General features: G+C 38.5%; 1 protein-coding gene across 8 annotated transcripts in view; it reads left to right on the forward strand.

Annotated features, from left to right (window-relative positions):
• Positions 1-17,854, forward strand: part of PCDH15 (protocadherin related 15) — a 442,830-nt gene that overhangs the window by 294,269 nt on the left and 130,707 nt on the right. For all 8 annotated transcript variants that reach the window (XM_037400858.1, XM_037400859.1, XM_037400861.1 and 5 more), the window contains one exon: positions 5,380-5,508. In XM_037400858.1, coding sequence (XP_037256755.1) covers positions 5,380-5,508 — 129 coding nt within the window. The remainder of the gene's footprint in view (positions 1-5,379; positions 5,509-17,854) is intronic.

Consider the following 17,854-nt stretch of genomic DNA (forward strand, 5'->3'; position numbering starts at 1 on the left):
TGATTTTAGTGTTGCTGGTGACTTTTTACATTATCCACAAGATGGATGATCATGAAGTTACCAATAGTGCTCCATGCTGCAGTTCTGAATAAGCCACAGTAATTTATAATAGTTGTCTAATAAAGGCTATTTCAGAATAGCACATCAGTTTTAAGCTGTGGCTTGCAGAGAGCTCAAGTAAGTCTTTGGAGCCATCTAATGGGGATATAAAAATGTTGATTTTATTTAATAATCTGTGATTATAGCCATTTCTGACATTAATGGCAGAACTGCTGCTCTATGCATCTCAAAGAAATAAAGGTAGCCAACAGACTACCATTTTGTGTAAAAGGTTGGCATTGTTCCATCAGTGGGATAACGGATATTGCCTGTATTCAGATGAAATAGCAAGATTTTTGAGTATTCCCATATTGTTTCTCCATTTTAGAGTTTGTCATTTCTGATTTAATGGAAGAGAACACTGGGCATGGCTGCTAACCCAGAGTTCATTTTGAATGCTTCTCTTGGTGATCCTGCCACTGAATTCATCCACTTTTTATAGTTTGGTAAATTGTGCCTAATATAAAAATGAGGATTATTTGAAATGTTGATCTTATTACAGGAACTTATTTCAGTACCCATGGAAGTTTAGAAAGAACAGAGAACTTAATTTTATAAAATAATTCTCCCGTTTGGCATCTCAAAATATTATTCCTTTGCAAAATACTACTTTTTTAATTTATAAGTGAAAATTTAAGTGTGACTTGAGACTTGGTAACAAGTGGAGCACTATCCCATGTGGCTGTGTCAGCTGGCAGATAAGGCAGAATGCTTAGGATGAGTAAAAGTATTGCCATCAATCTGAAAAATACTAAAAATTCTTAGATAACAGAAGACTTGTGAAACAATTCCAAATGTCTCTTCTCCTACCTTCCTCTCTCCCTTCTTATAAAATCCTCACAAACTTTCTTTTTTTCTTGCAAAACTAAGCCAAGCAAACACTCTTAAATTTTTCCAGTTCTCATTAGTCTTGGGGGTTAGTCTGACCTGGAATCCCTCAACATCAATGACAAGTTCCATCCTACATTACAGAATTAACCTGTAGAATAACTCAAGGCGGCTTTCACCGTTCACATACACAAGTCAGGCTGGTAACTGATTTATTGCATATTTCAGGTAGCCCATTTCTAATGATACAAAGTCATCAAAAACTTGATTCTGTTCTTATGCAGGGGCTGTTGAGACCAGGTTCCCAGTACCTGTCTGCAATGTGAAGGCAAGCTAGAGCACAGTTTATAGAAAACCCTTTTGCGTCACCATGCTGAAATGCTGTCATTGTCCTCATGGGGAGAAGCTATTCCTTATGTCCAGTCTGAGCCTCTCTTGTTACAGTTTACACTTGTTTTCTCTCCTGACACTACCCAGTTATCTAGGTGTGGTCTTCTGAGGGCTGAGTAGAGGGGATAATCCTTTCTTTGGACTCCAGGCAGGTCCCCTGTCCATACAGCCCGTGAGCTGCTGCCCTGTGTTGCTGCCAGGGCACACGGCTGCTCCTGCTCCACTCGCTGTTTGCCAGCACTCACAGGCCTTTCCTGCAGAGATGCTTCTGACTAGACAGGCCTTGGCCCAGATCCCTGTGAGGGGCTTTTCCTTCCCATGGGCAGGACTGCGCATTCATCCTTGCTGAATTTCATAGGGTTCCTGTTGGCCCATTTCTCAGCTGACTGAGGTCCTTCTGAATGGCAGCCCTGCCTCCAGCATATTGACTGTTTCCTCCAGTTTGGTGTCACCTGCAAACTTGAGGAGAGTGTACTTCATTACCTCCTTTACATCATTGGTAAAAGTGTTAAAAAGTAGTTTAAAATTAATCTTAAAATCCAGGTTGTATTAAGCTGAGCTCAGCCTTCCCTGCTGCCTTGACTGTCTCCTCTTAGGTGAAATCAGAGTCTCCTTTGAAACTTCAGATGACTCCTAGATTTATTCCAGTATTTCAGTAAGCTCAGTATTTCTAATACTATTATAACAGTTGGGTTTCACGAAGGCTTAAAAAGAAAAAAAGTTCTCTTTTTTGTTCAAGTATTTTTGTAAAAGTATTGCTGCAGGGTCATGTTGTTAATAGCACAGTTCCAGGGCAAAGAGTTGCTTGGCTTTAGAAAAAAACACTATTGTTGAGGAGAAGTGCTCCTAAGAGTTCCTTACAATGTGTTGCTATGTTTATCTAAAGTACATGAGCCCCTCCTGTTGGCATGCACTTATGTACAAGACTTAGACCTGTGAGTAGCTCAGAACAGTAATTTTTTGATTCAGAAGTTATCAGATGCTAAGGCGTGTTTTGACAGCTGTTCTGAGAGCTGCTGTGGGTTGCTTCAGCATCATCAGATGTAAACACACTGCAGATTATCAGACACATCCCTTTAAAATTTTCTTGAATGGAAAAGAGATTTTTTTCAAAATAAGAATTACTCACTGTCTTAAGCCGATGTTTTTTATGCCATATTTCTCTCAGTTTATTAAATCTAAGAGGTTTTGTTACACCCTGTATTCTGTGGAATCAAGTTAGGTTCGGAATATTGATTTATATGCAGTGCACGTCGCTCATCAGAGGAAATGTTCTGGAGTGTGTTTTGCATTAACAAGGGTGCATAAATTGTAAAGTACATTTTCCTTATATAAATTGAATGTGGGAATGGCAGTTTCAGAAGCAATTAGCAAATAAGTAAGCAAATATAAGAAGCCAGCCTGCAAGCCTCTTTTTGTTTGTTTGCTTCAAAATACTCAGTATTCATTACTTTTTAAGTATTAAGTAGTTATTCTGTGGTGCTTATTGTGGAACAGATCTGTTTTCTGCATTTGCCTCCATACAAAAACCATAGAAAAATTCTCACTCTGAAGGAGCTGTGTTGTGCATGGGTATTATTTATGATACTTGTGTATGTTTGCTATCTGTTCTTTGCTGTGCTGGTATCAAGAGGGATTGCTAAAGGAAGCCTGCTAGCACAGGTCACATTTCAGTGAATACATGGGACACTGTGCAAATGCACCAGCCAGGTTTATAGCCATGAAAAGAGGCAGCTGACTCCAGTGCTGGTGACTTGGCTGCTTGCCGAGTCTGGGGATTTGGAAGGTGAAAGAGATTGACCTGTTACAGGATCTCTCCTGCAGAGAGTAAGTTATCAGACTGAACTGGTGACACAGCAATGAAAGCGTGACCAAATACTATTAAGACAGTGAGTATATTAGTTGTCCTTTGCAAGTGCTTTTCCTATGTGGCAGATACAAGGAGCTTGCCCCTTAATAAAAATGAGACAATATTCCACATTTATTGTGGGCAGTTAGTGCACGGACCTGCGAGGGTGTAAAACTGCTTGAGGTTTGTTGCATGGGTGGTATTGCACCAGAAGATGCTTCAGAAAAGGCATACAAAGATGCAGGTTTACATTCAGCCTTTTTTGTTTTTTAAGGGAGGATGGTTACAGGTTTCTTTATGAAACCTGTGAGGTGCCACTTTCTAACAGGTTGGTGAGTCTTGTGCCTAAAGCAAGGGACTTTCAGGAATTATGTCTGCACTGTGCAGTTGCTGTGACTGTAATGTCATATAGATTTCCCCTAATGTAGCTCAGTGCAAAGTAGTTCAGTATCAGTAGGCATCTCAATAGAGCACAGGAAAGCTGATTTAATACCCTGTGTTTTATTTTACACTGCACTTCACAGTAGCAGTGGCTGCAGCATAGACATCATTACAATATTACTGTCACTGGGGGAACAGTACAAAACAGTGGACAACCAGCATTTGCACTCTGCAGCAGTAAAGCATCAGTGTTAAACTTCACGTGTGTTTCTTTCTGGCATCTCTCTCCCTTATGCTACTTGCTTAACAGGCTGTTTTTAGAGTAAGATAATTTTATTTTCTTTCCATACGAACTGCATGAAATGCTGAAGGAAGCATTCATACACTAATGATACTGTGTTACAATACCAGGTTAGCCTGCCCCTCCACTGCTCCGCCACAGCATCAGCATCAATTTACATCACTATCGGTCATGCCAGATATTAGTGCATCTTGCTCCTGGGGAAGATGCTATACCTTCCCTGCGCTGTCTGTGCCCATGCTTCTCTGTTCTGGCAATGAAAGGCTGTCCTTGGTATATAATTTCAATCCTCCTCAACATGTTTTTTGCCTAGAAGTGCTTCTCTTTTCTCTGGTGGATGAAGAGTACTGTTCATTCCTTCTTTTTGCAACCTGTGTCAGAGGCCACAGAAACTTGCATTATTAGTCTCCGCTTTTTTGTAGTTATTATTTATAGGGTAAAAAACAAAGGCATGTTTTTGTTGCTCTTGCCACAATGTTTAAATTCATGAGGCTCAAACAGAGGTATTTCACCTCAGTGCAAAACTGTTAAACTTGAGAAACAGGGAAGAGATGCAGTGCTTCAGCATATTCTGAAATAAATAACTGCATGAAATAGCTAGTGTTAGTTGATGTATCTGTTTCCATTACAATCTTAAACTGTAATAAACTTGAAGCTACAGTTCTCAATGGTACTTGATGTTGTGCTGGATTTGAATTTATGGAGTAAAAAGTATCTCTGGTAGTAAAAGTGTTAGCATGTGTTGAATTAATCTAAAATACAATAATTTATAAAGTACAATAATGTGGTGTTTTGTGTCTGAAACAGTATACAGAACCAGTGAAAAGGGATCTGACTCAAGCTGTGAAGGTCGGCAAAGTATTTCACTCTCCAATCGCTTCAATTTGAATAGAAAATTTCAGTAGGGAGCACAGACATGTTTTGTTGAAATTTTATGTGTTAAATATACTGAGTTATGCTGTTCCTGCTGGGCACCTCTCTGTATGTTAAAGTTCACGTGGTAATGGTTAATAGGACGTCAGCATGATGTGGGTGAAGGATGATACAGAGATCTCTGAGCTAAGGCCAGCTGAGCTGGGTAGCATGATTGTGCCAGCAAAGAGGGTGACTAATAGTCTAAGCTAATCATCACGGTAGCATATTTTGATTAGTAAAATAAGTAATTTCTTTCTGGATTTGTATTTTTGGCACATTTTTATATTTCTAGATTCCCCACACCCCCCCCAGAATGGAAGATCCTTAAATCCTCAAAATACCATATAAGAAAAAACGTATCTGATGTCCTTCATGCATCTCTAATATATTATTCAGTCTTGACCCTGTTTTGTCTTACAAGAAAGGTAAAAAGAAACTCTTCAAATGAATAATCCTACCTGTTTCACAAAAACATGTGAAAAAACATCAACAACCTTTTTACCTGTGTTTCTGTACTGGATGGGTCCAATACACGTCAGTAAGGTTGCTGATCGGTTCTCATCTGTGAAATTGTAAAATAAAGATAATTTGTTCATAATGTTATCTTTTTCTGTAGACCTCAACTGCTACTGTTAATATTGTGGTGACGGATGTAAATGACAACGGACCAGTTTTTGATATGTTTCTACCTAAAAACCTGTCTGTAGTGGAAGAGGAAGCTAATGCTTTTGTTGGTCAAGTAAGGGTAAGTTATTAACTGTGCAGGGTTAAATTGTTTATTTTATTACCCCAAAGAGCACAAAATTATTGTACCTTAGACACACTCACATCAAAATGACTTAGGTTTAAATGCAGACTATCTATTGCCAGATGCATTTATGCTAACAAAGTCGCTTTTTAAGGTTAAAATACAGAACTGTTTTTCTCTATGCTTAATAACTAGAAAGTTTTTTTCATTTAAAAATAGCACATTAAAAAAATGTTTTTGAAGACACAACACTGTAAAAGCTTCCTTATATGAAGGTGGGTACTGCTCTGAAGCTGTCCAAGCTCAGGTGTAATTTTCAAAGGAATTAACTTTTATCAGCATTGACAAAGATTACAGTTCCCCTACCGCTTACTTTCGTTATGCTGTGCTGAAATACCAGCAAGATCAAAGGTTGTTTTAAAGCCTCGGACATACAGAAATTAGGATCCCTGCAATTAAATAAGTTTCCATAAATTAATGCATTATTGCTTTGGATTTTGTCATTTTGTTCATCTTGTGTGGTCATTTTTCATTTTTCATCCTAAGATGCACAAATGTGATATTTCAGATCAGTACCAAATATCTTTAAAACCCATTTTGTGTTTTGCTGAGTGCCCTCAAGGTGCAATAAGCTTTTCAAACACTAGCTTGGGTCTATTTTTAGCTTAGATGGAACTAGAATAAAACAAGTTATTGCAACAGAACCTCTCTGTCTTATAAATTAGTATAATTTCTAAGTTGTATTGAAATGAAAATATTTAATGAAGTCTTGTGATAGCTTATGCACAGTTGTTGAATGACAGAAACTGGTTGTATGATTTATTGTCATGTTTATTGCCAGTCCTAATTCCCAGTCCGTGGACAGAAAAATCTTTTGCTTTACAGCACAAGTACTGGACGTAATTTCTGCTGTTTCATATTCACAAATGCAAATAGATAGTATAGAAAAGAGTGATTTGGGCATTTGAAACTTTTTCTGCCTTCAGTGAGATTATTGAAATAATGATGATGAGCACTGAGGTGTAGCTATGTTGTTTGAGGATATTGTTCTTTAAAAACTGAAATAGCTTTTGTTGTGTTGTGCTTCACAGTACCTTAGAACCACAGCAACTGTAGGAGAGGTTTGTATGGGAATACATTTTGTATAGAAGCCGTAATGTGGTTTAAATATAAAGGCCTGTTATAGATGAAAATAGCCTGATAAAAGAAGATACTCCTTATTCTGTCATGTGTTTTCACTACCAGGAATTAAGCTGCTGACTGGCAAGCTTGCTTTTCAGAATGTCTTTTACTATATTAATTTCAAACAGAAACTTGAAATTCACCAGAGTAAGCAGTGATATGAAAGATTTAAAAAACAGTAAAATTTGTGGGTTTGTGGTGTCTCCCTTTTTGAATGTCGGCTTCCCATTCTGCATGGGGAAAAATACAGCAAGAGATTATTTGCCTCAGAACTGAAGTTGATATGGCCCCTCGTGCTCTACAGAGACAGAGAAGCTAGTGGCAAAGTATATGGAAAAGGTGCTGAGCTACTGTTGCCTCAGGGTTTTTTAATAAAAAAGTATGGGGTTTAATTATATGCAATAATAAAGGGTAAGTGCAGTATCAGGATCATTAGCTGCCTGAGCCCAGTGTCAGTCAAGGGGAGGAAAGCACTACTCACAGTAGAAGATGAAGGTATGGGCTGCTTAATGGAATAAGACATAAGCAATGACCTGGATGCTGAAAGTTGACCAAACTTCCAGAGGTCCCTCACAACTGAATTAATCTTGTTTCTAATCAGCTTATTATTTGAATGTATTTTATAGTTAAATCCATTATTTCATTCATGTATGATCCACCAAAATCAATAATTACATGATTTGATTATTAGCTCCCCCACACTGCCAGTTAACATGATAGTAATACTGGAAGGTCTGGAGATTTATTTTATGATGTTGATAAGAAGAAAGGTAAAAGTAAAGCATATTTATTAGTGCCTATATTAAAATGCTAGAAATAGTCTAGCTAACATGTGAAAAGCTATTGAAGTGGTTTTCCCATTCTTGACTTTCTAAATGGGCTTTTTCTTTTTTTCCTCTCCTGAGACTAAAAACTTAATGTTTCTTGTCTGCTCATCTATTCTAAACAAGTGATTGATCACATTCAAGACCCTCCCTTTGTTCCCTTTTCACTAATATAGGTAAGGTTATAAGTAAATTGTGGTATAAAACAGATAGGTCAAACACTCCCATGAATAACTCCTGCTGCAGACAAGAGATTTCTGTGCTTGAGTGGGAAGGCTGAACATAAAAAGGGGTTCCACTAGGAGCTTAAGTAACATTTGGGAATTTGTTTCCCAAGGAGATACAGAGAAAGGGCAATGAAAGATTTTTCTCTTGAAGAGGGGAGGGCTGTTACGGACAGGGAGGCAGTATTCACACTCTGAAGTGCTCTCACTCTCTGCCATTCGAATGGCTCTTTGTCTGCCAGCTGGAGTTCCTGACAGCACTGCTGTAGGAGTGCAGCCTGTGGGGATTTGAGGAGCATACTGAAGATTAAAAGAACAAAAGCTAGAAAGGATAAGGCTGGAAGTGTAGCGGATGTATTTCAAATACCTTTTATTTTACACAGTGTTGTCTAAATTGGGGCAGTTGGAGGTGTATTAGATTCCCTGCTGTTCTTTCATGTCTGATCATGGGGATCTCCCAGCCAGACAGGAGGAGAACTGATGCATGAAGTTCTTTACAAAAGACCAACAGGAAACAAGAAGCTTCAAACGGGAAACTTGAAAATAAAATTCAGCCCACCTTATTGTCTATTGCAGTCCAATAAAAGAGCTGAGGTTTTGCTGAAGACAGGACATCTGAATTATTTGCATTGTGCAGTGTACTATTTATCAAGGGTGGGTGCATAGGAGGTAAAAAAGTGAAATGGACTTTCGGTTGGAGATCAATGTGTCAACTGCAAAATCTGCAAGCAGGATCACATTCATGTTCAGTGAAAGACAGTTTTTTACAGACTTAAAAAATGCAGTTTGTGGTTAAATAAGTTGTTGACCTGATGGGGCTCAGGAGAGGAAACAAATCAACTGCAGTTTTTATTCATGTTTTTTATATTTACCCAATTTTTTTCACACAAACCCATTGTTTGTTTTTTGTAGCCATATTTTTGTGTCACTTGATCAGCACTGTTTGAAATCTCCAACATGAACATGTTGGTATCAAGGGGAGATGGCAGCATGAAAGGAAATGAGAAGGAAAGTATGGATAAATAATTACATGGCAGTGGACAAACCAATCCCTAATCAGATGTTCAGGTATCATTGGACCTTAGGTCTTTCCTAAAATGGAGACAGTATATATAAGCTCCAATAAGGAAAGCAGTTTGCAAACAGTGTGAAATACCTCTGTCATCTGCTTTTTTTTTTTAAATGAGAAAAGAAATGCTTAAAGAAAGTAAGTTACTCATTAAGATGGAGCTGTTCTACCTATTTGGAAAAGTGAGCTTTGGAGGACTTTCTTTGATTGTATTGTACAATGGAAATATTTGGGTTTCTATTTATGTAATAAATGTAAATTCATACCTGTCGTATATATCCAATAGCATCTGTCCACTACAGAACAAAGGAAGGCAAAACTGTAAGACAAGTGAGAGAGACAGAGACAGCATATATGAACCAGTCTACTGAATCTAGGCATTTCTTTTAATGGTATAGAAGTATTTTAAATGTGTTAAGAAGCAAACTGTCACTTTTGATTGCTTATCAAATATAATGATGACACAAATTTCCTAACAGATTTCTGTCTGTGAATATCAGTGAATTCTTACAAGCTTCTGTTTTTATTTAAATTCATAAGGTGATAAACCCTGCAAGTCTCATGATGTAAAGCTTAAGTTTTACAGATGTTGGTAAGGCTTATTGTGTTGGACTAAACGACTTCTGGAGATCCCTTACAACTACATGATTCTGTGTTTCTGTATACAAGAAAACTGCTTCAAATGCTGATGAGGTATTACATTACAGGATTTTGTTGTAAAAAGCCTAGAAAGGAATCTCGCTTTACCTAAATCACCACTGTCATGTTTTCTGCATGAAGGCTCATAGAATAGGGTATGATTTCCCACAACCTGTGCTGTAGATTATGCCTTTCCTGTACTAAAAATACCAGCTTCTGAAGTTCAGTTTTCAAGTCTCCTGTACCTTTAGACAACTTGTAGGAAAATTAGAGGTGGAGGAAAAACAATGAGACCAGAAGAAAGAGAGTTTTATTGCCAGGAGAGGACAGTCTATGAGGGAAAGGAATTAAGCCTTTGGGGAAGAGTAAAATCACAGCCTCTGAAGTAAATCAAATACCCAGCATGAGTCCGTGACTACTGCTTACTGCATAATACATTACCTAACAACATACTCTGAATTCGTCAGATCTATGTAAAAACATTACGAGCAGCTAGGATTGTGAAGTCAGAATCCATTAGAATTGATCAGAATCTAAAATCGGAGAATCATAACGTGGCAGATGAAGCAAAATCAGAGAAAACTGAGGCTTTTGTATTTGGTTGCAACGTGTGCATCTGTATCAGTAATGTATCTGTTACCATTTAGTGGTGTCACTGCCACTGTGTGTGGTCTGTGTGTGTAGGAATGAGGTGCAGTCTGCCAGTGCAAAATAGCTCTTAAACTGCTATTCCTGAGCATCTACTTGTGCTCATTTCTGTAACTTCATGTAGTTTCTTGTAAGTGATCACAAGGTCATTTTGATAGGGCCTTTGTGGTATCATTTCCCTCTAAGCTTATTAAGAAAGTTGTCTACATGGTAGTTAGAGAGGCCTTTAGTAACGCTTTCATCACTATCTCCCTTAAGATCCTTATACAGATGCTAATGATATAAAGACTTTCATAGTTTCATGTCAGACAAGATGTGTCAAGGGGAGAGTATTTCCAATAGGGCATAGATGTGCTCAATCCTGTTGTGTGCTTTTATTCTCGCTCCTTAACCAGCCTGTATCAGTTTTGTCAGCCACTAATACCTGATCAGGGTGAAAGAACTGTAGCTTCTCTGGATCACTGCATCCACAGGGTCTGCCTTTAATCTTTTGCATGCACATGATAGGGCAGACTCATGTCAGCTTGACTGAACACTGCTTTAAAAGTTGCATGCAGAAGAGATGCTAGGATTTGTTTTTGGTTTAAGCTAAATGATATGCTCCTTACTTTCCTCAAAATGGTAAGTCTTGGGGAATATCTTCCTTCTGTCCTGGAAAGGGATATCTAAGAAGGATGAGAAATGCAGAAAATTGTTAACTTCTATGAATAATATTCACTTTATATTTTAATTTAATCTTACTTTTCTTCCCACTTACAGTCTCTCAGATTTTATGATCAGCTGTTACAATAATTCTTAAAGGCTGCATCTCTACTTAGATGGTGAGAAGCTATGAAATGACAGCCAGTGTTGAAGTCAATGTCATCATCCCATGTGCTTCTAGTTGGGTTTTCACCTGTTCATTAACAAACAAATTCATTCACCCCCTTAAAACAAGATAGATGTTTCAAGTCCAGACCTGTGGGACGTAAGAAGGAATAGATGCATTTGTAGATTTGTGCAGGTTTTTTCTGTCTTAGACCAACAGTACTAGGCAGGATTAATTTCTTTCTGCTGACACCCTAAGGGGTTGCAAAATTGTAAATTACTGGAAGGTATTTCACAGCATGTGGCTGCCGCCACACTCCCCCCAGCTTTACAGTGGTTATTTGAACTTAGGTGAGCTTAACACACAGATGAAATAGGTTTAAAAAGCTCCTTGCCACCCATAACATGGGGTAAGTTTTTAAACGAAATTTCAAAAGCTGTACTCTTGTCTTTCCTGTTTGCAATGCTATATTTGTGCATTAATTTACATATTTATATTCAAAGTAATAACATTTGTGCTTTAACCCAGTGGAAATTCTGATACTTGTTATCAGAGGAACATTTCAACCATTTTCGTATTTGGAGAAACTGATCATTTGAGAGTTCCAGATATTTCTCTATGAAAGGAATTCTTACTTTTTTGTGCCTGACACGTTGCATCCCGGTGTGTTTTTAAGCCCTTTTATCTTTTTCAGCCTGATGCCATACTAAATCTTCTGAATTGGTCATTTCATGTCTCTAATACATGCCCATTTAGTATTTTGATAGGTGATTCCGTTTAGATTTGACTGTTCAGATTTCTGCCACTAGGATAAGAAATTACGGTTTTCCTGAGCTTACAAATTATAGGGGTTTGTATTGGGCCTGCTAACTTTTGACTGCAGTCTCTCATGATACATGTTCTTCTGTGACTAGATTAGTGATTCCTTTTTTGAAGACTGCCTGGTAGAAGAAGATGCAGACATGTTTTGTGATACATGTCAGGAGTCTTTTTTCTAATACACAGACCTTGTGGCCTTGATATCTGTTATTGATATAAGAAAATTAATTTCCTTTAACTATTCTTATGTGAAAAAGAGAAGACAACAGAATGCAACCAAGAGAGTTTTAAAGGTCTGACCAGCGAGATAGGTAGTTTCAAAGTTTGCTGTTCTTCTAATGTTCTCTAATTAGTTGGGCTTATAAGGAGAACCAGCGGTCTAGGGAAATTACAAAAATAACTTTAAAATAGATTAACATATTAGAGAAATGTTTGAAAGCCCAGCTAAATGTGAAGATTTTAAGCAATATATTTAATCTGTGACTTAGAAAGCTTTGGGGTTTAGTTTTTCTAGTGTGTATATTCATTGGTTTAATCTCTGAATTGCTTGGTCATATCATTGCCAAAGAACATACTTATCATGAAAGCAAAATTTCAAATAATCTTTCAAGTAAAAACAGGCAGTGCAAGTCTCTAAATATAGGATTTGGTTGCGTGCCAGGCTGAGGAAAGCTTGACTATTTTTAAGTGTTACAATGTGATTAACTTTTGTAGGAGGTTCACCAGTCCATTAAATCATGTTCTTGCAGCCCTGAGTTTTCCGATTTTCGTTTATTTTAATTTATATTTGCTTGTAGCATTTAACTGTTCTAACTGTGTGGTTTTATTTAGAGTCACATTTAATTGGTTTCCAAACTAACTCTCCAGATGCACTGGAATTAGCATTGACTATGAAAGTAATTATCAAATGTTTTCCTGTCTTGTATAATGGTTAAAATTGGTCAGTATTTGAAAATTTACCATGTGTTACCTTTACCCTAACAAATTACTCTTAGTATAGTTATGAGAAAAATAGTGAGCTGGTATGACTTGGTAGGTCAATAAGATACTTTTTCTTTTGAAAAGTTTCTGGAGGATATACATGAAACCCGTAGTGTTTTTCAAAAGCGTGTGTGTAAGGCATTAGTTTATTGTCCTAAAGAATTAGGAGTTGCCTTGAAATTTCCAGATAGCCAAAATTTAAGGGTGCTGCTTCTGAGTTTCATTTTTGCCTCCCCAATTTTCGGACTGCCCCAGCCAGAGATAGATCACTTAATTTGCACTCCACCCCCCCAACCACCCCCCGATATTACAATGTACAATTTTATTTTATATTCTTTATATCATGTTCCTTCATCAAGTCATTTTGTGCAGGCCAATATTTCAGAACATTTAAAGATTCATCATAAATTGTAACTAAGCCTCTGTCTCTTTTTTTCAGTGTAACATTAAGTATTGTAGCATGTCAGAAATGATATAGCAGAATCAAGTAAGTTAAAAAGTCTTGTGTGTACTTTTGGTTGAGCATGAACACAGAATAAAAGCTTTATATAATTTCTTATATGAAATTCGTACAAACCTGCAGCCCTTTAATCCTGCAAGTCTTTTTTTTTTTCTTCATATTAAAAATGTAACTTAAACGTCAATTTTGTAGGAAGTTCTGCAGAAATGAACACTTTTAAGTTTTAGGGCTGCAAGGGAGTATTGCAACTATCTGTAATGGGCATGCAGCAATGCTGTACATGTTTAGGAGCATGATTACTTAATCTAACTGCGAGAAGCAAGAGAAAAGTGTGTGCACAAAACTACTGACAACACTGGGAGGACAAAAGTATTTCCTCTTTTCCTTTCTTCTTTTGACATTGTTTTGAGTTCAGCTGACAGAAATCTTCCAGAACTGTTGGTACCTTTTCCTTTGCTTAGAGCATGTAATGAATGGAATAGGGAAAAGAAAGACTGTAAAAACAGACAAAAAGAAATGAAAGAGAGGAACAGCCTTTCTGAAATTTAGGGAAGAAGGAAAAGTCTGAACTTTTATGGGTGACTGATTTTCCCTCCTTAAAATATCTTAAAATAAAAACCAAGAGGTCAGAAATGTTTAAAATATCAAGCACAAAATCGAATTTAGCACTCCCACCCACACTTGATCTGCTATTTGACACAACTGATAGGGTTGGGAATCTTTAAAAAACATAATAGTAAAAAACTAAACCCGTAATAATAAACCCATTAAACCCATAATAATAAAAAAATCACGTTATAATCTATGAAAGCAATAATCCAAATCCAAACACCAAAAGCAGTATCCTCCAGCGCAGTTTCTATCCCCCTCAAGCTGCCGTGTTTGCTGGAAAACTGGAGAGGCTGTCAGAGATCAGGAGCTTTTGTTGGAGTGGCTAGGGATCATGGGGAGCTTCTGTACCTGAAGATGACCTGAAGGAAAATTTAATCTGAAGGAAGTTGGGTTGGTGGCAAAGTGGTCCCCAAGAAGTGTTTCAGCTTGCAGTTTTAATGGGGGGATACCTGTCATGTTTGCTGCTGCTTTATAGAGAAGTTATGAATAATACCACACTGCCTTATTTTGCTGTTTTCCAGCTCCAGCAGTTCGAGCATAAATCCCCAATTAACCTGCCTAAATCCTGTTACCCATTGTGAGGAAGTTTTGTGGATATTAGTATGAGGTTTCTTTTGAAAAGAATGATAATGATATAATTAATATTGTTGACATTTAAGCACTTGTCATTATATTTCAGAGTTAATGATCCTTCAAGAGATATTTTGGTAATTCAGATCTCCCAGAATTGTATTTTCAAGCTGTTTGAGATGGAGGAAGATAATTTGTTACTCTGGAACACTGTTGGTTTATATTCAGAAGGGTTTCCTAGTAATGTTGAAGCACAGTTAGTAATGCAAATTTAAACTTAAAAGGCTATCACCTTATAGATTATGGTATCTCCAGCAAATGTGGGATGTATTTTCTGGGAAATAAAAGTAATAATTCATATATATGCCAAGGTTTCCAGGGTTTTTTTATTATGTAGTACTTTATAAGTTAGCCCCATGAGAGATGGAAACGAGAGTAGTTGTGTAGATCTGAGGAGCTGCTGGAATAACAGCAGTTACCAGAGGCTCTTCAGAGGAACATGCTTAATTCTGAATAATCATAATGAGATGGCAGAGGTAGAAATGTGCATCTCATCTTTCTGAATCTCTTGTGGCATTGGCAAGAGGTGCCAGTCAGCAAGGGGTTGTTTTGGGTTTTTTTCTTTTTTAAAGTCTGATTTTTACTTCTGCAGATGATCTCACTTTAAAGGAAGTAGATTACTTTAGACCTATGTAAAGCAGGCTCCTCTATCCTGACAAAATCCCTTTTGGTTACATCGCATTGACTAAAGTGTATTTATGAGCTCTTCAGTTGTGTAACACTGGTGTAGTAAATGTGCCTATCAGGCTGCTTGAACCAGTTTCAGTAAGAACAGAGGAAAACCTCTGAGCATGCGGAGGGGCGGTTCCTATTTTTTCTTTTACCTAGAATAGCAAAATCAGCTTAGTTTCCTATTAAAATTTACTAAGTGTGTTGCATGTGATTGCAAGTGGTCAAACACCAAAATGTGTTGGCAGATCTTGTAGGTAATATGATGGGTGGGGACTCTGGTGTTGCAGTAGTGTTGTGATGGCTGAGTGTGACTCAGGCTCTTTTGCTCTCTTGCTTGTTACATGACTCTGCCTCTACAGACACTTGAACTGATACTTTCCTTTGATGACCGTAGGGGTGAGGGGAAGGAGGACTTGTGTTAGGCCTGGATGCAAGAAAAAAATCTTCTAGCAGGAAAACATGGCAGAAATGAGTAGGTTCTTTTTTCATTTGCCTGGTGCTGACATCCCACAATGGCAGGGGAGGAATGAGTGATCAGCTTTGGAAATGTGGATTGTCATTTGTGCTGCCCTAAACTTTGACAGCTTTGGCTTATCGTAGGGGTAAAAATGTGTTCTTCATGTATCCTACACGTACATGCAAGATCAGATCTGTAATGATTTGAAGCTAGGGTGAGAAAGACTGTGCTATAGGGAATAGAAAGAAATCTGGCTAATTTTGTGCTCAGTGTTTGCTGTGATCTTTTTTTATTCCTAATGGACCTTGCCTAATAGAAGAAATTATTAAGAATGATGGTGTAGCCCAGAGAAAAATAGTATATGTGGTTTGTTTTTCATTGTTATGGCTGAAAACTATAAGGAGGACAAGGGAACTGGTTGCTGGACAGACTCCCCTGACATTCTTTCATACCTCCTAGCAGGTAGATTTGGGGAACGATTGGAGAAGGCACTGACTAGAAGAGTCAGGAGCAAATGGCAGAGTCAAAATGTCAGTGAGAGGTTCCTGATGTGAATTTGTAGTGTACTGTGGCTCAGCCTACGGAGCTTAGTCCCTTAAAAATAGGACTGTGCCTGTTTCTAGAAAGGCTGACGTGGCCAGTTTTGCCCACAAAGCCTGGATTCATAACTGCAGTGTCTCTGTGCATAAGCTCAGACAGAGCCTGGAATGTCCATCGAACATGGACATCCCATAACCATGAAACTTGGTCTGAACTGAAGCAAGCCTGAGACTTGGTGTAGTCCAAGATTGCTGTGGGTTGAGCGGCTGTCTGAGGGTGTATTGCTCAGAGATTGAGGGGCAGATAACCCTCGGAACAAAATGAAGGGGTGTGATGAGAGGACACATATACCCTGAACAGCTCTCCTCTCATCCTTTGAGTGCTCACCTGGTTATGCAGACGGTGTACCTCCTTGCAGCTCTTGTATTTGGATATTTTTTCATCCTTGCTCATATTCAGTGTGTGGTCATATGCAAATATTCCCCTCCAATTGTACATACTACAATTCCAATGTAGTATTGTGTAGTAGAGATGACAGAAGCAGCACATGTAGCTCTGTCTCTCGGATCCTCTCAGCCTTTAGTGGTGCTGGCAGAAATTCTTACCACCTCCAACATTTGAGATGCAATGACACTATCGTCCCATCTTCGAACCTTTTATGTTACTTTTGAAATCTACCTCTTTTTGCTTGTTCCCTCTTCTTGTTTGTTTTGGGTTTTTTTGGTCTCAATTTCTGCGGTGTCTGTCTCCTCTGTGGAGTTTGAGGACTTGTGTTGCCTACAGCAATCACACCTGCTGTTCCTGCTGCCTCTACAAAGCCTGCATTTCTTGTATGAACATCTGCAAGGCTGTGAAGAGATTTCTGCCTGTAAATAGATCTGCAGCTACTTTTAAGATCTGCCATCATCTGGTAGCCCTTTACCAACTAAAGCTTCAATATTCTTACCATACTTTTAAAGTGCAAATTGGTGAGGATGAATTGTGGTTGGAAGCTTTGCGCAATTCATTGGGCGTAGGAATGTGCTCTTGCCTCTTCTTAGTCCTGCCAGTCTCATTGGCTTTCTCTTTGGGACTCAGGTAACATAGATTGCTTGCTTCTCTCCGCCTCTGGTAACTGTATGCCCAGGTAATTCAGCTCAGTGTTGGTAATGAGCAAATCATATTAAATTTATTGGGATGTTGCCAGCTTCTGTTTTAAGGGTAGTGATAGGTTCAAGCAGGGCTGATGAGTCCAGAGAAGGGCAACAAGGCTGATGAAGGGTCTGGAGCACAAGTCTGATGAGGAGCAGCTGAGGGACCTGGAGTCGTTTAGCCTGGAGAGGAGGGGGCTCAGGGGGGACCTTGTTGCTCTCTCCAGCTGCCTGACAGGGGCTGTGGGCAGGTGGGGGTCGCTCTCTTCTCCCAGGTAACAAGTGACAGGACAAGAAGGAATGGCCTCAAGTTCTGCCAGGGGAGGTTTAACTGACATATTAGTAAAAAATATCTCCACTGGAAGGGTGGTGAAGCATTGGGACAGGCTGCTCAGGGAGGTGGTAGAATCGCCATCCCTGGAGGTATTGAAAAGACATGTAGATGTGGCACCTAGGGACATGGTTTGTTGATTACCTTGGCAGTCCTGGGTTAACGGTTGGGCTTGATCTCAAAGGTCTTTTCCAACCTAAATGATTCTATGTTTTTTGAAGCAGGACTTTCTGAAAGACCAGCTCCTTGTTGTGCAGACCTGCTCCTCCCTTATCTTCTGTTCAAGGCTTGTAATACGTGCATGCCAGCTTGTACCT

Source organism: Falco rusticolus, chromosome 9 (assembly GCF_015220075.1).
Source record: "Falco rusticolus isolate bFalRus1 chromosome 9, bFalRus1.pri, whole genome shotgun sequence".
In the NCBI taxonomy this organism is placed as follows: domain Eukaryota; kingdom Metazoa; phylum Chordata; class Aves; order Falconiformes; family Falconidae; genus Falco; species Falco rusticolus.